Raw genomic sequence first — 17569 nt, forward strand, 5'->3', positions numbered from 1 at the left:
TTTGAAAGGTCATTCTGGCCCAGAAGAGTGAATGGAATATTGAGTGATCATAATTTATTGTCCAAACCAGACTTTTCTGGGAAGAATGTAAGTGCTATTCATAATCACACCAAGACAACAGTTGAATTATGACTGTTCCAGGCAACCCAGGATATGTGTTCACCCTAAAAGGAAACAAGAACTAGAAAACAAGTAAAATTGTTTGAAAGTTGCCAGGGTAATCACAAAGAGAGATCATGATGGCCTCAACTATGTTTGCGAGAATGGATTTGAAGAGGAATTGACAGATTTGGGAGATATTACGGGTCTCAAATCTGGAAGGGAAGAAGATGCAGGAGTCGCATGTGACACCCTGGTTTCCGGCCCCAGCAAATGAATTGGGAGCTGTTACAAAGACACAGAACAAGCAGGGAAGACCAGATTAATGGGTGTGGGTGGAGGGGAGAGATGATGAGTGTGGATTTAGGTATTTGAGTTTAAGAAGATTAAGTAATATTTAAATTGAAATATACATTAGCCTTTTGAGTATCAAGACCTAGAGAGCTCAGACAAGATTTCAAAGTTGAGGGAAAAAAATCTCCTTTAAGAGACCTGTCCCAGTACCTGCAGGTAGGAGGGACTAAGCTCTCTAATAGCTCATATCATACCTACCGAATGGCATTTTCTTCTACCTTGCATTATCATTACTTATGTCTACATCTCACACCTAGCAGACTGCATAGCCTTTAAAGGCAAGATATTTTCCTTTAAGACAAGATACCTATATTTATTTTGCCTTAAAGCTAAGATATCTGTTTTCCTGGTATATAGTAGATGTTCAATATAAGGTTTTAGAATAACATAATCTATGATGCCAAAGAATGAACACTTCTCAAGATGGAAGCTTTAGCTTTGCTTGTGAAGAACCTATGTATTAAACCAGATGAGATTCACATTTCTCACTCTTGGGGAAAAGATGTGCTGATGAAGGGCCATCCTGTTTATCAGGAATTCTTTTACCTTAATGGAAAACGTTGCCAGAGGAAAAACTGACACCACGCCACTATGGGCAAACTGCACGCACTAAGGAATTTCCAAATTCCAAGCCGAGTCCTGCTCATGGGTTCATGATATCATCCCTAACGCCTCCCCCACCAACCACCATCTTCCTGGCTCTGGTTTTTGTTGACCTTAATCACTGATGTCTATATAATTAGGAACCAATTTCCCAATCTGCGCTACCTGAGGTGGGGGGGGGGGGAAGGGTGTGGAAATGACTAAACCTCAAATCTTTAGTTTGAGGCATCTTTGGGGAAATATTCTGGGCATGATGCTCTTGGCTATTTAGAAAATTGTTTCCTAAGGCTGTGCTCCCAAATCACTTTATGCAAAGGGAGATAGCTCTGCTTTAGAATATTTAGGAGCAAATAAGCAAAACCAGGTTAATCAAAACCACTTAAACGTTAACTCAGCTATCTTGAAAAGCATCCTATGTTTAATTCAGACACCTATAAAAACATGCCTTTGGCTTAAATATGTCAAACCATATATGCAATCAAGATCAACAGTATACAACCATTGAAAATAACTATAAAAATTGCCAAAAATATTTAAATCTCTAAGTTGTTATCAGCAGAATACTTCGTGAGTGTGCATATCTGTGCATGCACGTGCTGCATTTTAGGCAGACAAGCTTTCAGAAATCATGATCTCATGCTTTCTGCCCAGGAAGGTTTCTATATTCTTAAAAGAAACCTGTAAATTAGAAATTACATTGGAGCAAATTCAAATGTCCACACCATAGCAACAAATGCATTGGTCTCTTCACATGTGAGCAGGACATTGTCCTGTCAAAATCAAATGCCCCAATTACCCTGTCAGCTCAACACAAGTTTCCCAACTGTTGGGAAATGCAATAGGAGTGAAAGATCAAGCTGCAGTTTCTTTCGAATCTATTCAATAATCCTCAACTTCCCTCAAGAATAGCAGTGATGTATTATAAAAGAGAAGAAAAAGAGGGGGATGGGCTAAAGAATGATCACATAAGGGCCAGTGTGATGGAAAATCTACTACTCAGAATACCTTGCTTGATGCAATCATTAAGCTATGGTGTCTCTCAGTATGGTGATGGTAGTATTTCAGTATGGATCCACCAAAATGGGGTAAAATTCAAGGGCAAATACTACGTTTGGGAGATGATCTAAGGAAGCACCAGTAGAGGAATAGGTAAGGGAGATGCGGAATGGAAGAAAGCTAATAAAGAAGGGCATGTTAACATGCAAGAGACCACTGTGGGAAACTGGCACTTAATCCCATTGTGGAACTCTAGGCAATGATCTAGAATACATCTCAGAGTAATTCTACCCTAGGGATGAGGAAGCTGGGGTACTGATCCATCAGATCCCTGTCCATCCTGAGTTGAATACTTCTTCCAAGCTTCTGGGTTGCCTTGTGCATGAGTGCACTGCATCTGTAGCCAGAAAAACAGCCCCTGTGATGAGGTTCATCAGTGTTTTCAGTAAGTCATCTTTGGCACATGGAGGTGAGTGATGAGAAGAAATGTTAGTGCTCTGAAAGCATCTGTGATCAGCATTCCCAGGAGTCTTTAGAATCCTTCATTTACTCATTTATTCATGTGTTTCATTCAACACTTAGGTAACACATATAAATGATTATTGTTTAAATAATTATTTACATTTTCATTACCTACTTATACACTTTGTGAGTAGAAATCAACAGAACAAGTAAATAATAAAACAGTATCAAAGGGTCAGTGCTCTTAAAGACAGACATTCCTATAGTACTTCATCTGTCACTGCTGGACTTAAATAAGAAAGAACCAAATGCCAACAGGAGATGTGGAAGAATAAGTTCAAAAGGCAGAACATGGGTGCACAATTAGCTACCTTGGGCTGCTTTGGATGGTGGTTCTGGATGCTCTGGCCTCTCACTTTGGAAATTCTGTATGAAAATGGAGGTGCCTAATCCCATATCACAGAGTAAATGTATGTAATATGTGAAAGCCCAATAGAATCAGTCCATGTAGAGTAGGGATGGTATATAAAAATAGTGTGACAGGATTTTGAACCACATGATCTTTGCTCACTGGTGTTAGACCTAAGGATGTTATGTTACATGGTAAATGGGATTTTGCAGATGGAATTAAGATTATAGGCCTTAAGATAGGGAGATTATCCTGGATTATCTGGATGGACCCAGTGTAATCACATGAACCCTTAAAAGCATAAGTGGGATCAGTCAGAGAGATGCAATAGAAGAGGCAGGAGAGATTCAACCTATGAGAAGGATTTACTCTGCCATAGCTGGCTTTGAAGATAGAGGAAAGGGTCATGAGTTAAGGAATATGGCAGGCTCTAGAAGCTGGAAATGGCCTTTGGCTCATAGCCAGGAAGGAAACGGAGACCTCAGTTATAAACTACAGAGAATTGAATTCTACCAATAGTCAGAATGAGCAAAGAAATAAATTCTCCCCTAGAGCCTCCAGAAGAATATAGTCTAGTAAGCACCCTGACTTTGGCCCAATAAGACCTATGTTGGAATTCCAACCTAAAGAAGTGCAAAATAATACATTTGTGTTGTGTAAACTACTATTTTTATGGTAATTTGTTTAGGACAACAATAGAAAACTAATATGAATAGATTTCAACATGAATACAAGCTCTGATCTGTTCATTTTGGCTACCTAGAAAAGCTCTGTTTAAATTAAATTTCACAAGGTCACTTTCTGGGTTCGATGGAAAGGAGCCCTTGATCAGTTGATAGGACCAGTCTCAAGAGACATAGATGGCTAAGGGTGGACACATGAACTCTACCTTCGCCATGCCTGGTATAGATTCTCTGTGTATTTCTTAAGTAATAGAAATTTATTTTCTCATAATTCTGGAGGCTCTAAGTCTGAGATGAAGGTGTCAGTAGGGTTGGTTTCTTCTAGAGCATCTTCTCTTGACTTGAAGATGGCCATCTTCCTGTGTCTTCACATGGTCTTCCCTCTGTGTGGGTCTGTGTCCTAATCCCCTCTTATTATAAAAACACCAATCATACTGGATTATGGCCTCTCATAAGACCTCATTTTACCTTAATTACATCTTTAAAGGCCCTATTTCCAAATACTGTCACTTTCTGAGATACTGGGAGTTAGGACTTCAATGTATGAATTTTGGGAGACACAACTCAACGCATAAAACCATGATAATTCAGGGTGTCTGGGGTGAGGCTAGGACATCAAAATGCTTTACGGACTAGGTTTGAGGAGATGGTACTTTTTATAAAGACTATACGTGGCCTTTGGAGGTTCCTCTGAGAAGCATTAACTAAGTGATGTGTGATAATCTCATTTCGACCCTCCTTTATCTGTATGGATCTGAGTGACTGAAAGGAGACCATCTTATTTGTGCAGAGAAGGAAAGGGTTCTGATTACCCTGAAACATAAGTCTCATTCCCCATACCTCCCAGGCTCATGATGACTCAAGGAAATGAGCAGATGTTGGTAAAATATCTAGCTCTGTGTGTGACATAAACCTACAGTTTCTTTGCTTTGCACTGCCAATACTAAAACGGTGGTGCCATTCCACAGAGGCATCAGGGAAGCATTTTGGGAAATGATACCAGAGTTGGCTTTTAGCAAACTGTTGACCAAATGCCTGGCTCTGCAGTTCTCCCAAGTTTAGTGTATTTCCCCAGTGTATCAGTAAGGATTCTTTGATCACAGGCAAAAGGAATGGGTTCTGACTAACATCAGCAGAAAAAGAGATCACTAAAAGATATGAGATAACCCAAGGGAGGGATGGGTAACCAGGCTTAAATGATAAAGAGAGGAGTCAGGGTATATCAAAGGTCTAGCCCTAGGAACTACTTCCTCACCCAGTCTTACCAGGACATCGCCATTGAAATGAATCAACTCCAGCTTTCTATTGTATTTGTTTCCCTATTGAGTATCACTCCACTTAACATCTGCTATGGTTTAAGGGTTTGTGCCCACCCCCATTCATACAGTGAAATCCTAATGCCCACTGTGATGGTATTAGGAGGTGGGGCCTTTGAGAGTGACTAGGTCATGAGGGTGGAGCCCCCATGAATGGGATTAGTGCCCTTAGAAGAGAGACTTCACAGAACCCCCTCACCCATTCCACCATGTGAGGACACAACCAGGAATCTGTGACCCAGAAGAGGGCCCTAGCCCAACCAGGCTGGCACCCTGATCTTTGACTTCCAGCTTCCAGAACTGTGAGAAGTAAATTCCATTGTTTATAAGCCTCCCAGTCCCTGGTGTTTTGCTAGAGCAGCCCAAATGGATTAAGATAATATACACAGTCTTAGTAGAGAGAATCCAATTGACCTGCCGTGGCCATATCTGTAGCCCTTGGCTTAATTCCTTGTCCCTCCAAGACTGAACAGATGAGCAAAGAAAATTAACCCCAAAGGGACGATGGAACACTGGCTACCAGAGGGTAGGAATGTTTGCTGGTTGTGACAACAAACAAGCACGTGCCCACTACATCCACTATTTACTTGCACAAATGCACAGCCGACATGCTGGTTCTCTCAGGCCATGAATAAAGTGTGGGGGAGACCCTGCTGTCTCAATCAAACTTGACTTCTTCTGCCCCAAGTAGAAGAAACTACAGAGGACTTATTTAGTGGCTTCTTGGTCCATCCCCCTCCCTACCAAGTGTATCTTATTTTTCCTGGAATGATATTTAGATCTCAGAAGAGCAGAGCAGCAAGGCAAGTCCTCGCTGAGGCATCAGTCATAGGAATGAGGAGCAGCTATGACAAATTGAAATGTCAGCATTATTAGCAATTTTGCTGGAAGCTGTTTGATACTGATTTAATGATGAAACAAGAAATGGCGCAGATTTGCCCTGGAAAAGGGGATGATAACTAGGGATAATGGGCTAAAATTAAAGAGAATGAATATTAGACCAAGTGTCCTAAATATGATAACTTTGGAGTCTTCCCCAAAGAACGTGCTGAAATGCCTGGGGGGACTCAAAGGAGGGCAGACAGTTTATGTGCATGTGAGTTACAGGATTTTGCACCAAAGACACAGGGAGGTGGCCACCTGCACATTTCCTTATTTACCCGTGTCTCACAGTGAGGTTGGGGAAATCGAAATCTGTAACTAGCTGGCTGACTTCTTGATCCATTCCCCTTCATGCTCATCAATTAATGGCCTTGCAAATACCAGGGAGCACGGGAGATCTGTAAGGAAGAGTGTGGAATGCAAGGTCTTGTGAAGACAATACTCTTTTGAAAAATTAAGGATTTATGAATTTTTCATTTACTAGGTGAGCTGCTGCTGGAGATTCTTCTGGTGGTCTGAGTTTTTGCAGTTTCTACAAGTAGAGAGCCTACTTTGGGATAAACTCCCTTTGGTGGGAGAAAAATCACTAAAATGAGACCATTACTTATATAAGATTAAAGCAAGCATTGATTAGTTTTTCTTTTCATGTGTGTGTGCACACACGGATATATGTGTGGAACTTGCAAGAAACTGGGTAGAGCCACTGAGGGTGGGGATCTAAGTACTCTCCAAGTCCCCATGCACACTGGACTTCTGTTACCTCCTGAGCATTCAGCAAAGCTTTGCTAATCATTGGAGTCTGACTTTAGCTGAGTATTTGGGATGTTAATACGGAGGATAATGTTCATGCTTCCAGAGAATTGGTTCTGAAGACAAAATAATCCAGACAAGAAAGTTATTAGACATTTCTTTGGAAAAGAGAGTATTCTGAAGCAGCCGAACAACAGTGTACAGAGGACAAGGGCCAGGATGTACACGTGGGAAAGGTTACCCTCGCTGGGGAGTTCCCGAAATTACTTGTTGAGGGATCCCGAGAAAAAGGATAAATTTATTCTTCCATTCTAGACTGAGAGGATTTTGAGCCATTAGGGTTGGCACATAAAAATAAGTCTACTTCCACTTTATGTTTCAAGCCCTGTGTTGGCTATCCATACTTTAGAGTCATCTCATTTGGGATGAGAATAGGTAGTTTGTTGGAAGCCTATTAAAATAAGAAATCACCTTTAAAGTGATACAGAGGTTTCTTCAATCAAAGCTCAATCTGTTGATCTTTGATGTGAATCTGAGGTGTCTTCTTTGAGTGATTTCTGTTGATTGAGATTCCTCATTATCATTCCCACAAAAAACCTCATCCATATTTCATAGTCTCCTAGAAGGGTCAGCCAAATATGGACCAGGGGCCAAGTCTGGCCCACCACTTATTCTTGTAAATAAAGTTTTATTGGAACACAGCCCCACTCATTCATTGTGTCTGTAGCTGTCTAGTGCTATAAGGGCAGTGTTGAGTGGTGCAACAGAGACCCTGGCCCATGAAGCCTAAAGTAGCCATTATTTGGCCCTTTACAGGAAAAGTTTGCCTTACAGGAAAAGTCTGATCTATTCTATCAGTTCCGGTTTTGTTTAAAGTGAGGTGAAAATTTCAAGACACCCTGGAAAGGTTCTGACTGCAGAATCTGTCCAGATTTCCAAGGGTTCTTTATCCACTAACATTTTACAGTCCTCTCGCAGCTAATCAGAATAATTGTTGAGGCTTGCTCTCATAGAACGTTTCCAAAGCATTAACTTAGTTTTCATAGAAACAGCTCTTTTTCTTACTGCACTCATTTTTCATCAGTTTACACAATATTCCACTAAATAATGTAATTACAATAACAACTGCAGCTGCCAGAAGCAGGTCTGGGAATAAATACAACTGACTCTTGGCAAGCAGACACCTCAGGGAGCAGAGAGAAAGGTAAGATTGTACAAAACAGCTACTTCGCAGGATGTCATGGGCACGCATCAGTATGTTTTATAAAGGGACTGGACGGGGAGTTGTTAATTTGGTAAGTTTGATAAGTGCACGTCAATCAGGTAAGCTTCTTCCATCCATGTGCTTTTATATAACATCTCTCATTTCAGGCATTTGTCAATTTCACATATACAATTTTGTCACGGTTATTTGACAAATTCCTGTCTTCTCTGCTAGCCTGTAAGGTACAGGAAGACAGGAATGTGTAGATTTGGGTATATCTCCACTATCTAGCACTGCGGTTGACATATGGTTCATGCTCAAGAAATACTTCTTGAATAAATAACTGAATGGAAGCAGGAACTCTATAGTCCCAAAATCATGAATGCTGTGAGGTTTCATCAAGTAATAGGGAGTTTACATTCCCTTCCCTGTTGCTGGAACAGCTGCTGGGGATGGGTTGGACTTTAGAAGGGGGTGGGGGCAGGGAGGCAGGGGAAAGGTGTCTCTGATTCTGATAGCTCACTTCCAAGGCAGCCAGGAAGTTTCATTATCTGATGCCTGGATGAAAGCAATGGGTTTAAGCCAAGATGATCATTAGCAATTTGCATTCTGCAATCCACATCACTCTTGTATCTAGCAGAAATGAGAAACTTGCTTCTAACTGGCAAATTAAATATTGATAATGCAGATCTGCTCGACACCATCTTTCACAAGCCTGGCACTGTAATTTCAATGTTTCTGAAACTTCGGTCATTTGCATTCCAACGTCACAATTTTTGTCATAACTGCAGGCACTCTGTAACACTATGTAGTTAATATTTGTCTTTCAAGCAACTCATTTTTAACCTAAATAGATGTATTTGCCAAGGAAACTTTGTGTTGCCACTGTAATTGGAAAACCAGCATCAGTAGTCATAAATAAGAGTTAATGGGAAGAAAATAAACCCATTCATATCTAACAGTTATTAAGAACCTCTTCTATACTAGAGAGTGTTCCAAGAGCCTCATATGCATTCGCTACTTTAATCTCTGTTTGCAGGGGCACATATATACACCGACATATGACTTATGAAATATGCAATTATCTCCATTATATAGAGGAGGTATTTGAGGTACACAGGATTTCAGTAACCTGCACAAGTAGTAAATTACAGTCTAGATTTTTATCTCAGCAGGGCCTAGCTCCAGGCCCCTCGCTCTTAACTACTGAATTTTGCAAACAATGTTTTTAGGGTCTAGATAGATGCTTTGGCTGCTGCAGGCTCCAAGCCTGAGGCACACTCCCTTTCTGTTAAAAACAGGGCTTAGGACCAGTGAGAGACTTGTCAAAGATACTGTAGTTTAAACTGAGAGTTTCTCATTGACATAAAAAGGATTGAGAGAGAACTGAAAAAGGAATCACTTTCTAAATAGTTCCCCCTTTCTTATTGACTAGATGTTCACCACCCAAAATCTGTGAGTACCACACACAGGGTAGGTGTCTTACACTTTGCAAAATGCTAAGCTGGACACTGGGTGTAGCACACCTATTTCCCAGGATCCTTTGCCTGGCTCTGATCTCTAGGTTTGGAGGATGCAGCAGACATCCCTGGGGATATTTACTCAGCTGGCGATGGCTCTCTCCCTGATGATCAAGTCCTCCTCAACAGCTAGCCTTGGGTAATGAGGTTTATTTATCCTGCTTCCTCGGGCACTGATGATTGGACCAGAGTGAACAACCTGAGCTAGACTGGGCCAATCAGATGCCTTTTCCAGGAATTTGTAATCAGGAGGCATTAACAGTCCCTAAACCTGCAGGAAACTGCAGCATAAATCTTAGGGGCTGAAAGGTGCCACAAGCTTAAAAAAGGGAGAGATCCTTTTTCAAGAGAAAATTCCAGAGTGGGCCCACAAGGAGAAATCAAGATGAGGGAGGAAAAGAACTGCCTGAGTTCTGACAGCTTTCTGATGCTAAGCTCCTTGGGAGGCCTGGTTTGTATGCCTTTTCTGCTCAGGCTAACCTGAATCAGTCCTTATGATTTGCTTAGCTAAGTGAGAGGCAGTTTTCTTCTAAATACACCACCATGCCATCAACTATGGAACCTGTCCTTTGAGGTATTTTTTTTTTTTTAATGTGGGGGGGTTGAGTGGGAGTAGATATACCCTGGATGTCTGTGTTCTCTGCCTGGTATTCCTAGCAGGAAGAGGGATGAGAGAATCATTGAGAAGAATACTGTATTTACAATGGCTAATATTGCTGATTATGAGGTGTACATTTTTTTTTGAAGTGTTTTACATAAGTCATTTCATCCAATCAACAATCCGGTGAGAAAGGATCCCCATCTTACACACAGGGAAACGGAAGCTTTGAAAAAGTGGGCAAATTTAGATCTGAGATATGAACTCAAGTCTATATAATTAGAGCTCCTAACCACCCCTAACCACCCCTTGTACCATGCTGACTCCCATGGTATCTATTTGCTGTATTGCTGATAAAGATTTTGGTCTGTGAACAAATAATGACCCGCCTAGGAGCCAAGCCTTTGCCTGCTTAGTAGTGTGCTAACCAAATATGTCAAATAGTCTCCAAAGTAACATCAGATACTCACAGCACAAGAGATCCCTTTGTAACCAAATATTTTATGTGAATGCTAGCAAACGTCATCATTTGATCCCCTACCCTATGACCATACCATCTTTCCAACTGGTAGATCACTGAGGGAGACACAGGGCTACTGAGGTCACATAATTTCTCTCTCAGTTGTTTTTCTGTCCATCTGTCATTCCAGATGCCAGAACAGTAAATATTTTGTTTTGTTTTGTTTTTAAAGATTTTATTTATTCATTTGACAGAGAGAGAGAGAGACACAGCGAGAGAAGGAACACAAGCAGGGGGAGTAGGAGAGGGAGAAGCAGGCTTCCCGCTGAGCAGGGAGCCTGATGCGGGGCTCGATCCCAGGACCCTGTGATCATGACCTGAGCCGAAGGCAGACACGTAACCGACTGAGCCACCCAGGCTCCCCATGTGCTATATCCCCTGGGATGACTCATGGCTGTTGTAGCCAATCACTGAGATCCCAGGACAGTGGGAGTGATTGGCATAGAGATTGGCCAATGCAATGAAAGAGAACGTCTATAGAGAAGGCTTCCGGGAATGATTTTCCTCCAATTAAATGCAAGAGCTATGAGGAAGAACCTCCTCTTCCTCTTCCTCCCCGATGAGAATGTCATGTGATGAAGGGATGCTTGTCCTTCATCTTGGAAGAAGCAAAGAAAGGCCAAGAGAAGCACAGAGATTCGAAACCCCTGCACTAACACCAAAAGTACACCAAATCAGCCCTGGCATTGGGAGGCGATGAAATGTTTTTATACTTTAAATAATGCATAGCTTTTCTGTATTTGTAGACTATAACATCCTAACTGGGAAAAAAAATTAAAAACTGATGTAATTTTCAAGAGTGTTTCTCAGAGTGTATTCGGCATCCAAAAATGTTCTGTGACCAGATGATTTTACAAAACATTGCATATTATATCCATCTTCCTGTACTTCACTTTTGCACATTAAAAACTCTGAGAAGTCCTTCAGGTATCTAAAAAAAAAAAAAAGTTTGCCTTTTTTTCAACTTTTTAAAAGTTAATTAGAGAATTTGTTTTAGATTTGTAATATCTTATAGAACATGTACCTCGGAGTCCATTTTGGAAAAAAAATAAATTAGAATTTGTGAGAACGAGAAGGAGAGCAGAGGAAGCAGGTCTGGGACATGCCAGTCCCTACACAGTGCCCACACGCACAAAACAGAAAGAGCAGCTGTATCTTTCTGCATTAGCTGCTGTTTCCAGGAGGCCAAGAAAAAGGGATGCATTTTATAATTACCCACTCGCATCCCTGACTTCTGACAACGTAACAGAATGAACTAATGAGGAAATATAAACTCGACCACATGCCCATGGTCCAGTCATCTTGTACGGTAAATCTGGAAACACAGCTTGATTGCTGTATTTAAAACATATTTTTGAAAGTGTGGCTGGCAGGCAGGCACTCTTGAATGGTGATGGTAACTAAACAGATAACTATTTTTCTCCCACTTGCTCTCTTTCTAAGAAGAAAAAAAAATGAGATTAAGGAAAATGCATTTCACTGAGATGGCCAAGTATTAGCATTTCAAATCAGAACCAAATTTCTTCTAGGGACCCTAAAAAAAAAAAAAAAAAGCCATCACCTTAATCAAGAAAGTTCTCTTTTCAGGTAGTAGAGGGGCTGAGTACACAGCTAGGACAGGAAGACAAGGAGGAGACAGAGTAAATATCCATAGATGTCAAAGGCCAGACAGCATAGTAACACTGGGCGTCTCCCAGGAAGGGACTAGATGACTAAGAGTCAAACCAGAAAGGAAGTCTTCACTGCATTCCCTTTGGTATCATTTAAATTTTGAACCACAGAAATGGGTATTCCATCAATTTAAATGTGTTTTCTATTGATTCAAAACATAAATTAGTTTAATATATAAAAACAGAAACTACAATAGCAACAACAAACAAAGCACCAATTCATGATATTAGAGATAATTTTATATGGGGCTATTGGAGCCACACAGGGACTAAACTATATGACCCATTATATCAAACCACTGCTTGAATTTATTCAACAGATTGGGGAGGGCGCCATTCTTGTTCCTAAACCACACCCCTGTTGCCAATGTCCTCATCAATGCAAAATAATAAACCCCTCAAACTGCACACAAGCACTTCATTACCTCCGGAGTCCCTAATTTGCCAGGCGAGTCTCATTTGTAAGAGATTTCAGGATTATCTTAATTCTGAGGAGTTTATCAGGGATCTTGGAGACAAAAGCATGTATTCCTCTTTATCTAGCTCTGACCTAGTTCTGGCCATCGTCCTCATCCAAACAGGAAGAGAAATCTGAAGTTGCAATACATTATTTACCAGGATGAACCAGTAATTCAGACTGCAGGGAAAAGCAATAAGAGAGCTAGGGAAAGCTTAAAACATCTTGAAGGCTATTTCACGAAGGAGTCACAGCTAATGTAGGCACAGGTACTTAGGAGTGAAGTGGGTATAGATAAGAGGTTAACAGAGAGGGCCATGCTGAGAGACCACATAAAATAAATATGCATAAAAGAAGACATCCGCAACTCACTTCCTCAGTTTCATACAAGCAGACTCTGTTTTACACAAGGATTTAACAAACCTCATGCCAACAGCAATTGTAAAATGGAAAGAACTCTACAAATCATTGTCATCTTGAGACCGGCATTAAGTAAATGCTCTAAAAAGTTACAAGGCAGTGTATAAATGACATTGGACTGGTTTAATAAATTATTCTGATGCATTAGGTCCCTTTGAGCACAATGGTCCCCCAACCCCAACCCTCGCTGTGATGTTTTTAAAAGCAGTGGATTCCTCCAGTTTTTATAATATGGAAACATGATGATAAGGTACATTGTCCAGTAAAAATTGCCAACTTCCATTAGCGACATTAAAACTGGGCCAATTATGATTTCAAAGTCATCCATCCAAAACATGAATGCATTTTTAAAAAATACAATGGGAGGGGGTGGGAGACAATCCTGATATTTCTTAAAATACCATATTCACGCGAAGAAGGATATCAACCGTGATACCATGAGCAGAACAATGCCAACCAGCTGCATTTATAAGCAAACCATCCTCCCCTCAGCCAGGGAACACTTTTTATCTCTAACACACGAGCACTGAGAGAGTTTCATTTTTAAGAAGGTAAATAGCATATGAGGTTTAAAATTCTGTCTCTTTCTTCTATATACACAAATGCCACTAAAACTAAAAGGTCTGTGGAGGACTCGAATTCTCCTAGAAAATGCCCTTGACATATTAGTGGCTCACCCACCCCAGTTAACAGCAAGAGAGCATTTTAGCCACTCAGCAAACAGCCTGGTATTCACATTAAGAAGGCAGCAAGACATCCTTTTGACCTTTGTTATTACTTAGGCCTCGTGTTGTACATAAAAAGAGTACAATGATGTCAAACAAATTCCAGAAGAGAAGTATTTATTGCTGAATCTAAATCAAAAAATCCATATCTACTATAATGGCACTTCAAAAGAAGATATACTGTATTTACCAGCTCAATCAATACTAAATTAGCTGGGATAAATATTTTCAACTCTACCAGTCTTAAGATGAAGCCCGCTATTTAGAACCCTGTGTCTTGGGAGAGACAAGGAAATTTTTGCTTATCATACAGAAACGAGAACCAGGAAGTATTTTACTGGCAGATGCACCTACCCTTAGTTGCTCTCTTTCACAATTCATCTGTTGTCTTGAAACCTACAAAGGAAAGAAAAAGAGGGGGAAAAATCAGCAGGTCTGCACAAAAACAACATGAAAGAAAATAAAAAGTTGCTTCTAATCACTTGGCTCAAAGCAGACCCAGAATTAATTAATTATGTATTTATTTATTTTTTTTAGGTCTACATAGCTGGGGTTTCATTTGGATTTTCAGTCATGTGATCCAGAAACACAGCTAGGATGAGCCAGAGTCTTGAAGAGGAATGAGGAGAGAGATCCTGTAGAGGGCATGGGAGGCAAAATCTACCCAAGGATGAAGGTTCCCCTCAGCGTGAAAATCCCTCTTGCCCTGTCTAAGAGTGCTAGCACTCTTCACTGAAGACCCGCTCAAAATGGTTGGGGCTAGGCGCTGGCCATCACACGATGTCTTGTCCCATGTCAAGGGTCAATAGTGTCACCTACATGCCTTGGCAAATGGGCTCCATTTTATGGTCCCGTTCTAATCAGATGTAGTTAAGTCCCCATATAACTGTGTTAGGGAGAATTCTGAGGACAATACTTGTATCAGATGAAGAAATTTTGATGAATTTGTGGTATCTACTGTAAGCTCAAAAAGGAGAGATTCGTGATACATACGCCATGCCTCAATGACCCTCGCCCTACCAAAATGTGTTTCTTAAAATCAAGGATGCTTCTTTAGAGTGACCACATAATGTGTTGTCCAAACAGGAAAAATGGATGTGAGATGGAGGAGAGGGTGGGGTGGCATTAGTGACTATGCCAAGGACAGCAGATGTGAAGTGGGAGTGACAAGGCAAACTGAGACATATGGCCATTCTACCTCTGTGGGAACTGGCTCACTCTACCTTCAGCTCAGATAGCTAGGCTGGAGTAAAATCTGGGTCTGCATTCATAATGGATTCTGTGTATTTCTCGTATTTTTTTTTAACCAATGAAGCAACCCCTGACTCCTTGCATCTGACAGTATATTGCAAGTTTTTGAAACTTTTACTAAAGGATAAAAAGGTTTAGGAACTGACTTCTGATGTATATTTTATGTATTTTGTATTGAAAGCTTCTTTCTACTTTCTCCAAAACAAAAACAAAAACAAGAATCTTTATTTTGGAGATGCCAGGACCCAAAGTCTATAAATTGGTGGTTTGTAATGCCCTTTAACCCAGAAACATCACCTCTGAGAACAGCGCCTAAGAAAATAAGAAGAGATACAAACAGATATTTATTTACATAACTATAGCGTTATTTGTGAAAGAAAAAATGGTAAATATTAAAATGTGCAGTAATGGGAAAATTAAAAAATAAATTCTAGTACATTCATATGATGGCACAACGTGCAGCATTTGGAACCACGGTTTTGAAAAACAGAAATGGGAAATATTTAAAAGGCACTATTTAGTTTTTGAGAAAATAAGCTACAAAGGTGTGCACATGTTATAATTCCTCTTTTGTTTTAAATAACTCAGTAAAATAGATCATTTTAAAGAAAAAGAAAGAAGGAAGGAAGGTAGAGGAAGGAAGGAAGAAAGATAAAAGAAAAGAAAGAAGAAACAACTGGGAGGAAATATTCCAAAATATTCAAAAGGAAATGGGTACAATTCTATAAATATACAAAACACATACAGTGGATTATACACTTGAAATAAAGTGACTTTAGAGTATGTAAATTTTATCTCCATAAACTGTTAAAAAATAAAGTGGAGCAAATCCACAGAGACGGAAAGCAGATTAGTAGTGGCCAGGGGATTTGGGGAAGAGGCCATGAGGAGTGACAGTTTCATGGGTTTGTAGTCTCCATTTGGGGAGATGAAAAAGTTCTCACACTAGAGAGTCATGGCTGTGCAATATCATGGATGCATGTAATGCCCCCAAATTGTACACTTCGAAGTGGCTAAGATGGTAAATTTTATTTTATGTTTATGTTCGCACAATATAATAAGTGAAGCGGGTGAGGAGGTTCTGGTTCTAGGTAAGATGGAATAAGCACACTTCACCCCATCTCCCCCCACTCAGTGCTAATGTTAAGTGTGCAAGGAATGCATACAGCAACCATTTGTGGTCTCTGCCAGGTAAACAATAGCAGGTGGAGTGGGCAAGAAAAAAGAATTCAAAGTACCACTAGACAAGTGGTGGGTTCATGCCCCCTTCCCCTCACCAGCATCCCCTGGCATGGATTCAAGGTGGCCTAGAACCCAGAATTAAGCATCAAAATACAGAGAAAGAGAGGCCCAACATCTGGGGGAGGGAAAGTTTCTCTGTGATCTGAGATGCTCTGGTCCCAGAAGATAGCAAATCCCTACTGATCTTTCTCTCTGTCCTCTTCCATTTTGGCCACAAGGCAGGCTTAGTTGCAGGAGCACAGGAACAACGTAAGAAAGCACCAGCTCTCTGGCTGGAGGACAAGAAAGAGGAACCCTAGGAAATAAAAAATACTTTGAGGATCCTGGAAAGAGTTTGGAAGGAAGGAAAGAATTTGGGAGAATGACACCATGTAGTGCTTTTATGAACTCGACACTCACCCCTGAGCCACACATGTATGCATATGACCCAAACAGATACCATATAGACTTTGTGAACTGAACCGGATGGACCAATGTTTGGGTCCCAGACTGGCTACTGGGATAGATCCAACTATTACAGCAAAGGCTCTGACAGCAGAAATGATATTGGAAGCAAAATCCACAGAAGGAAGGTAAGAACTTGCAGCTTGAATCTAACTGGATCAATAGCCTGCTAACACAAAAATATCAACAATTTCCATAGAGGAATAAGACCCAATGTGTCATAACATTAATATTCAGTGTACCCAGGATACAACCAGAATTACTAGGCATACAAAGAAACCAGAAAATCTAAACTCACATGGGAAAAGACAGTCACAGAAACTGACATGGGGATGACACAGATGTTGAAATGGTCAAATAAAGATTTTAAGCAGCTATTATAAAAATTTCCAACAAGTAAGGGAAAGCACAGTAAAACAAATGAAAAAAACAATAAACATTGTTGGCAAAGGAATTAAAGCTACAAAGAAGAATCAAATGGAAATTTTAGCACTGTAAAAACAATAGGCTAAATTAAAAAAAATAAAACTCAAGAAATGAGTTCAAATGTAGAATGGAGATAGCAGAAGAAACTCAATGAACTTGAATATATAAGAATTAAAAACATACAACCTAAATAACAGAGAGAGAAAAGTAAATCCAGGGACCTGTAGAATAATACCAAAAGATATAACATTCCTGTCACTGGAATTCTAGAATAAAGATAGAGTTCACTGCAGAAAAATTATTTGAAGAAATAATGGCTAAAAATTCCCCACATTTAGCAAATGACATAACCCTATAAATTTAAGCTTAGCAAACCCTAAAGAGGTAAACCCCAAGAAATTCACATCTAGATATAATCAAACTGCTAAAAACTGAAAACCAAAACAAAGAAAACAACAAAACAAAACAAAACCATACTTTGAAAACAGCCAGAGACAAATGATGCATTATTTGTGAGAGAGTAACAATTCAAGTTACT

General features: G+C 40.2%; 1 protein-coding gene across 21 annotated transcripts in view; it reads right to left on the reverse strand.

Annotated features, from left to right (window-relative positions):
- Positions 1-17569, reverse strand: part of RBFOX1 (RNA binding fox-1 homolog 1) — a 1991091-nt gene that overhangs the window by 560904 nt on the left and 1412618 nt on the right. For all 21 annotated transcript variants that reach the window (XM_078074844.1, XM_078074845.1, XM_078074837.1 and 18 more), the window contains one exon: positions 14023-14064. In XM_078074844.1, the coding sequence (XP_077930970.1) occupies positions 14023-14064 (42 nt within the window). The remainder of the gene's footprint in view (positions 1-14022; positions 14065-17569) is intronic.

Source organism: Halichoerus grypus, chromosome 6, assembly GCF_964656455.1.
Source record: "Halichoerus grypus chromosome 6, mHalGry1.hap1.1, whole genome shotgun sequence".
In the NCBI taxonomy this organism is placed as follows: domain Eukaryota; kingdom Metazoa; phylum Chordata; class Mammalia; order Carnivora; family Phocidae; genus Halichoerus; species Halichoerus grypus.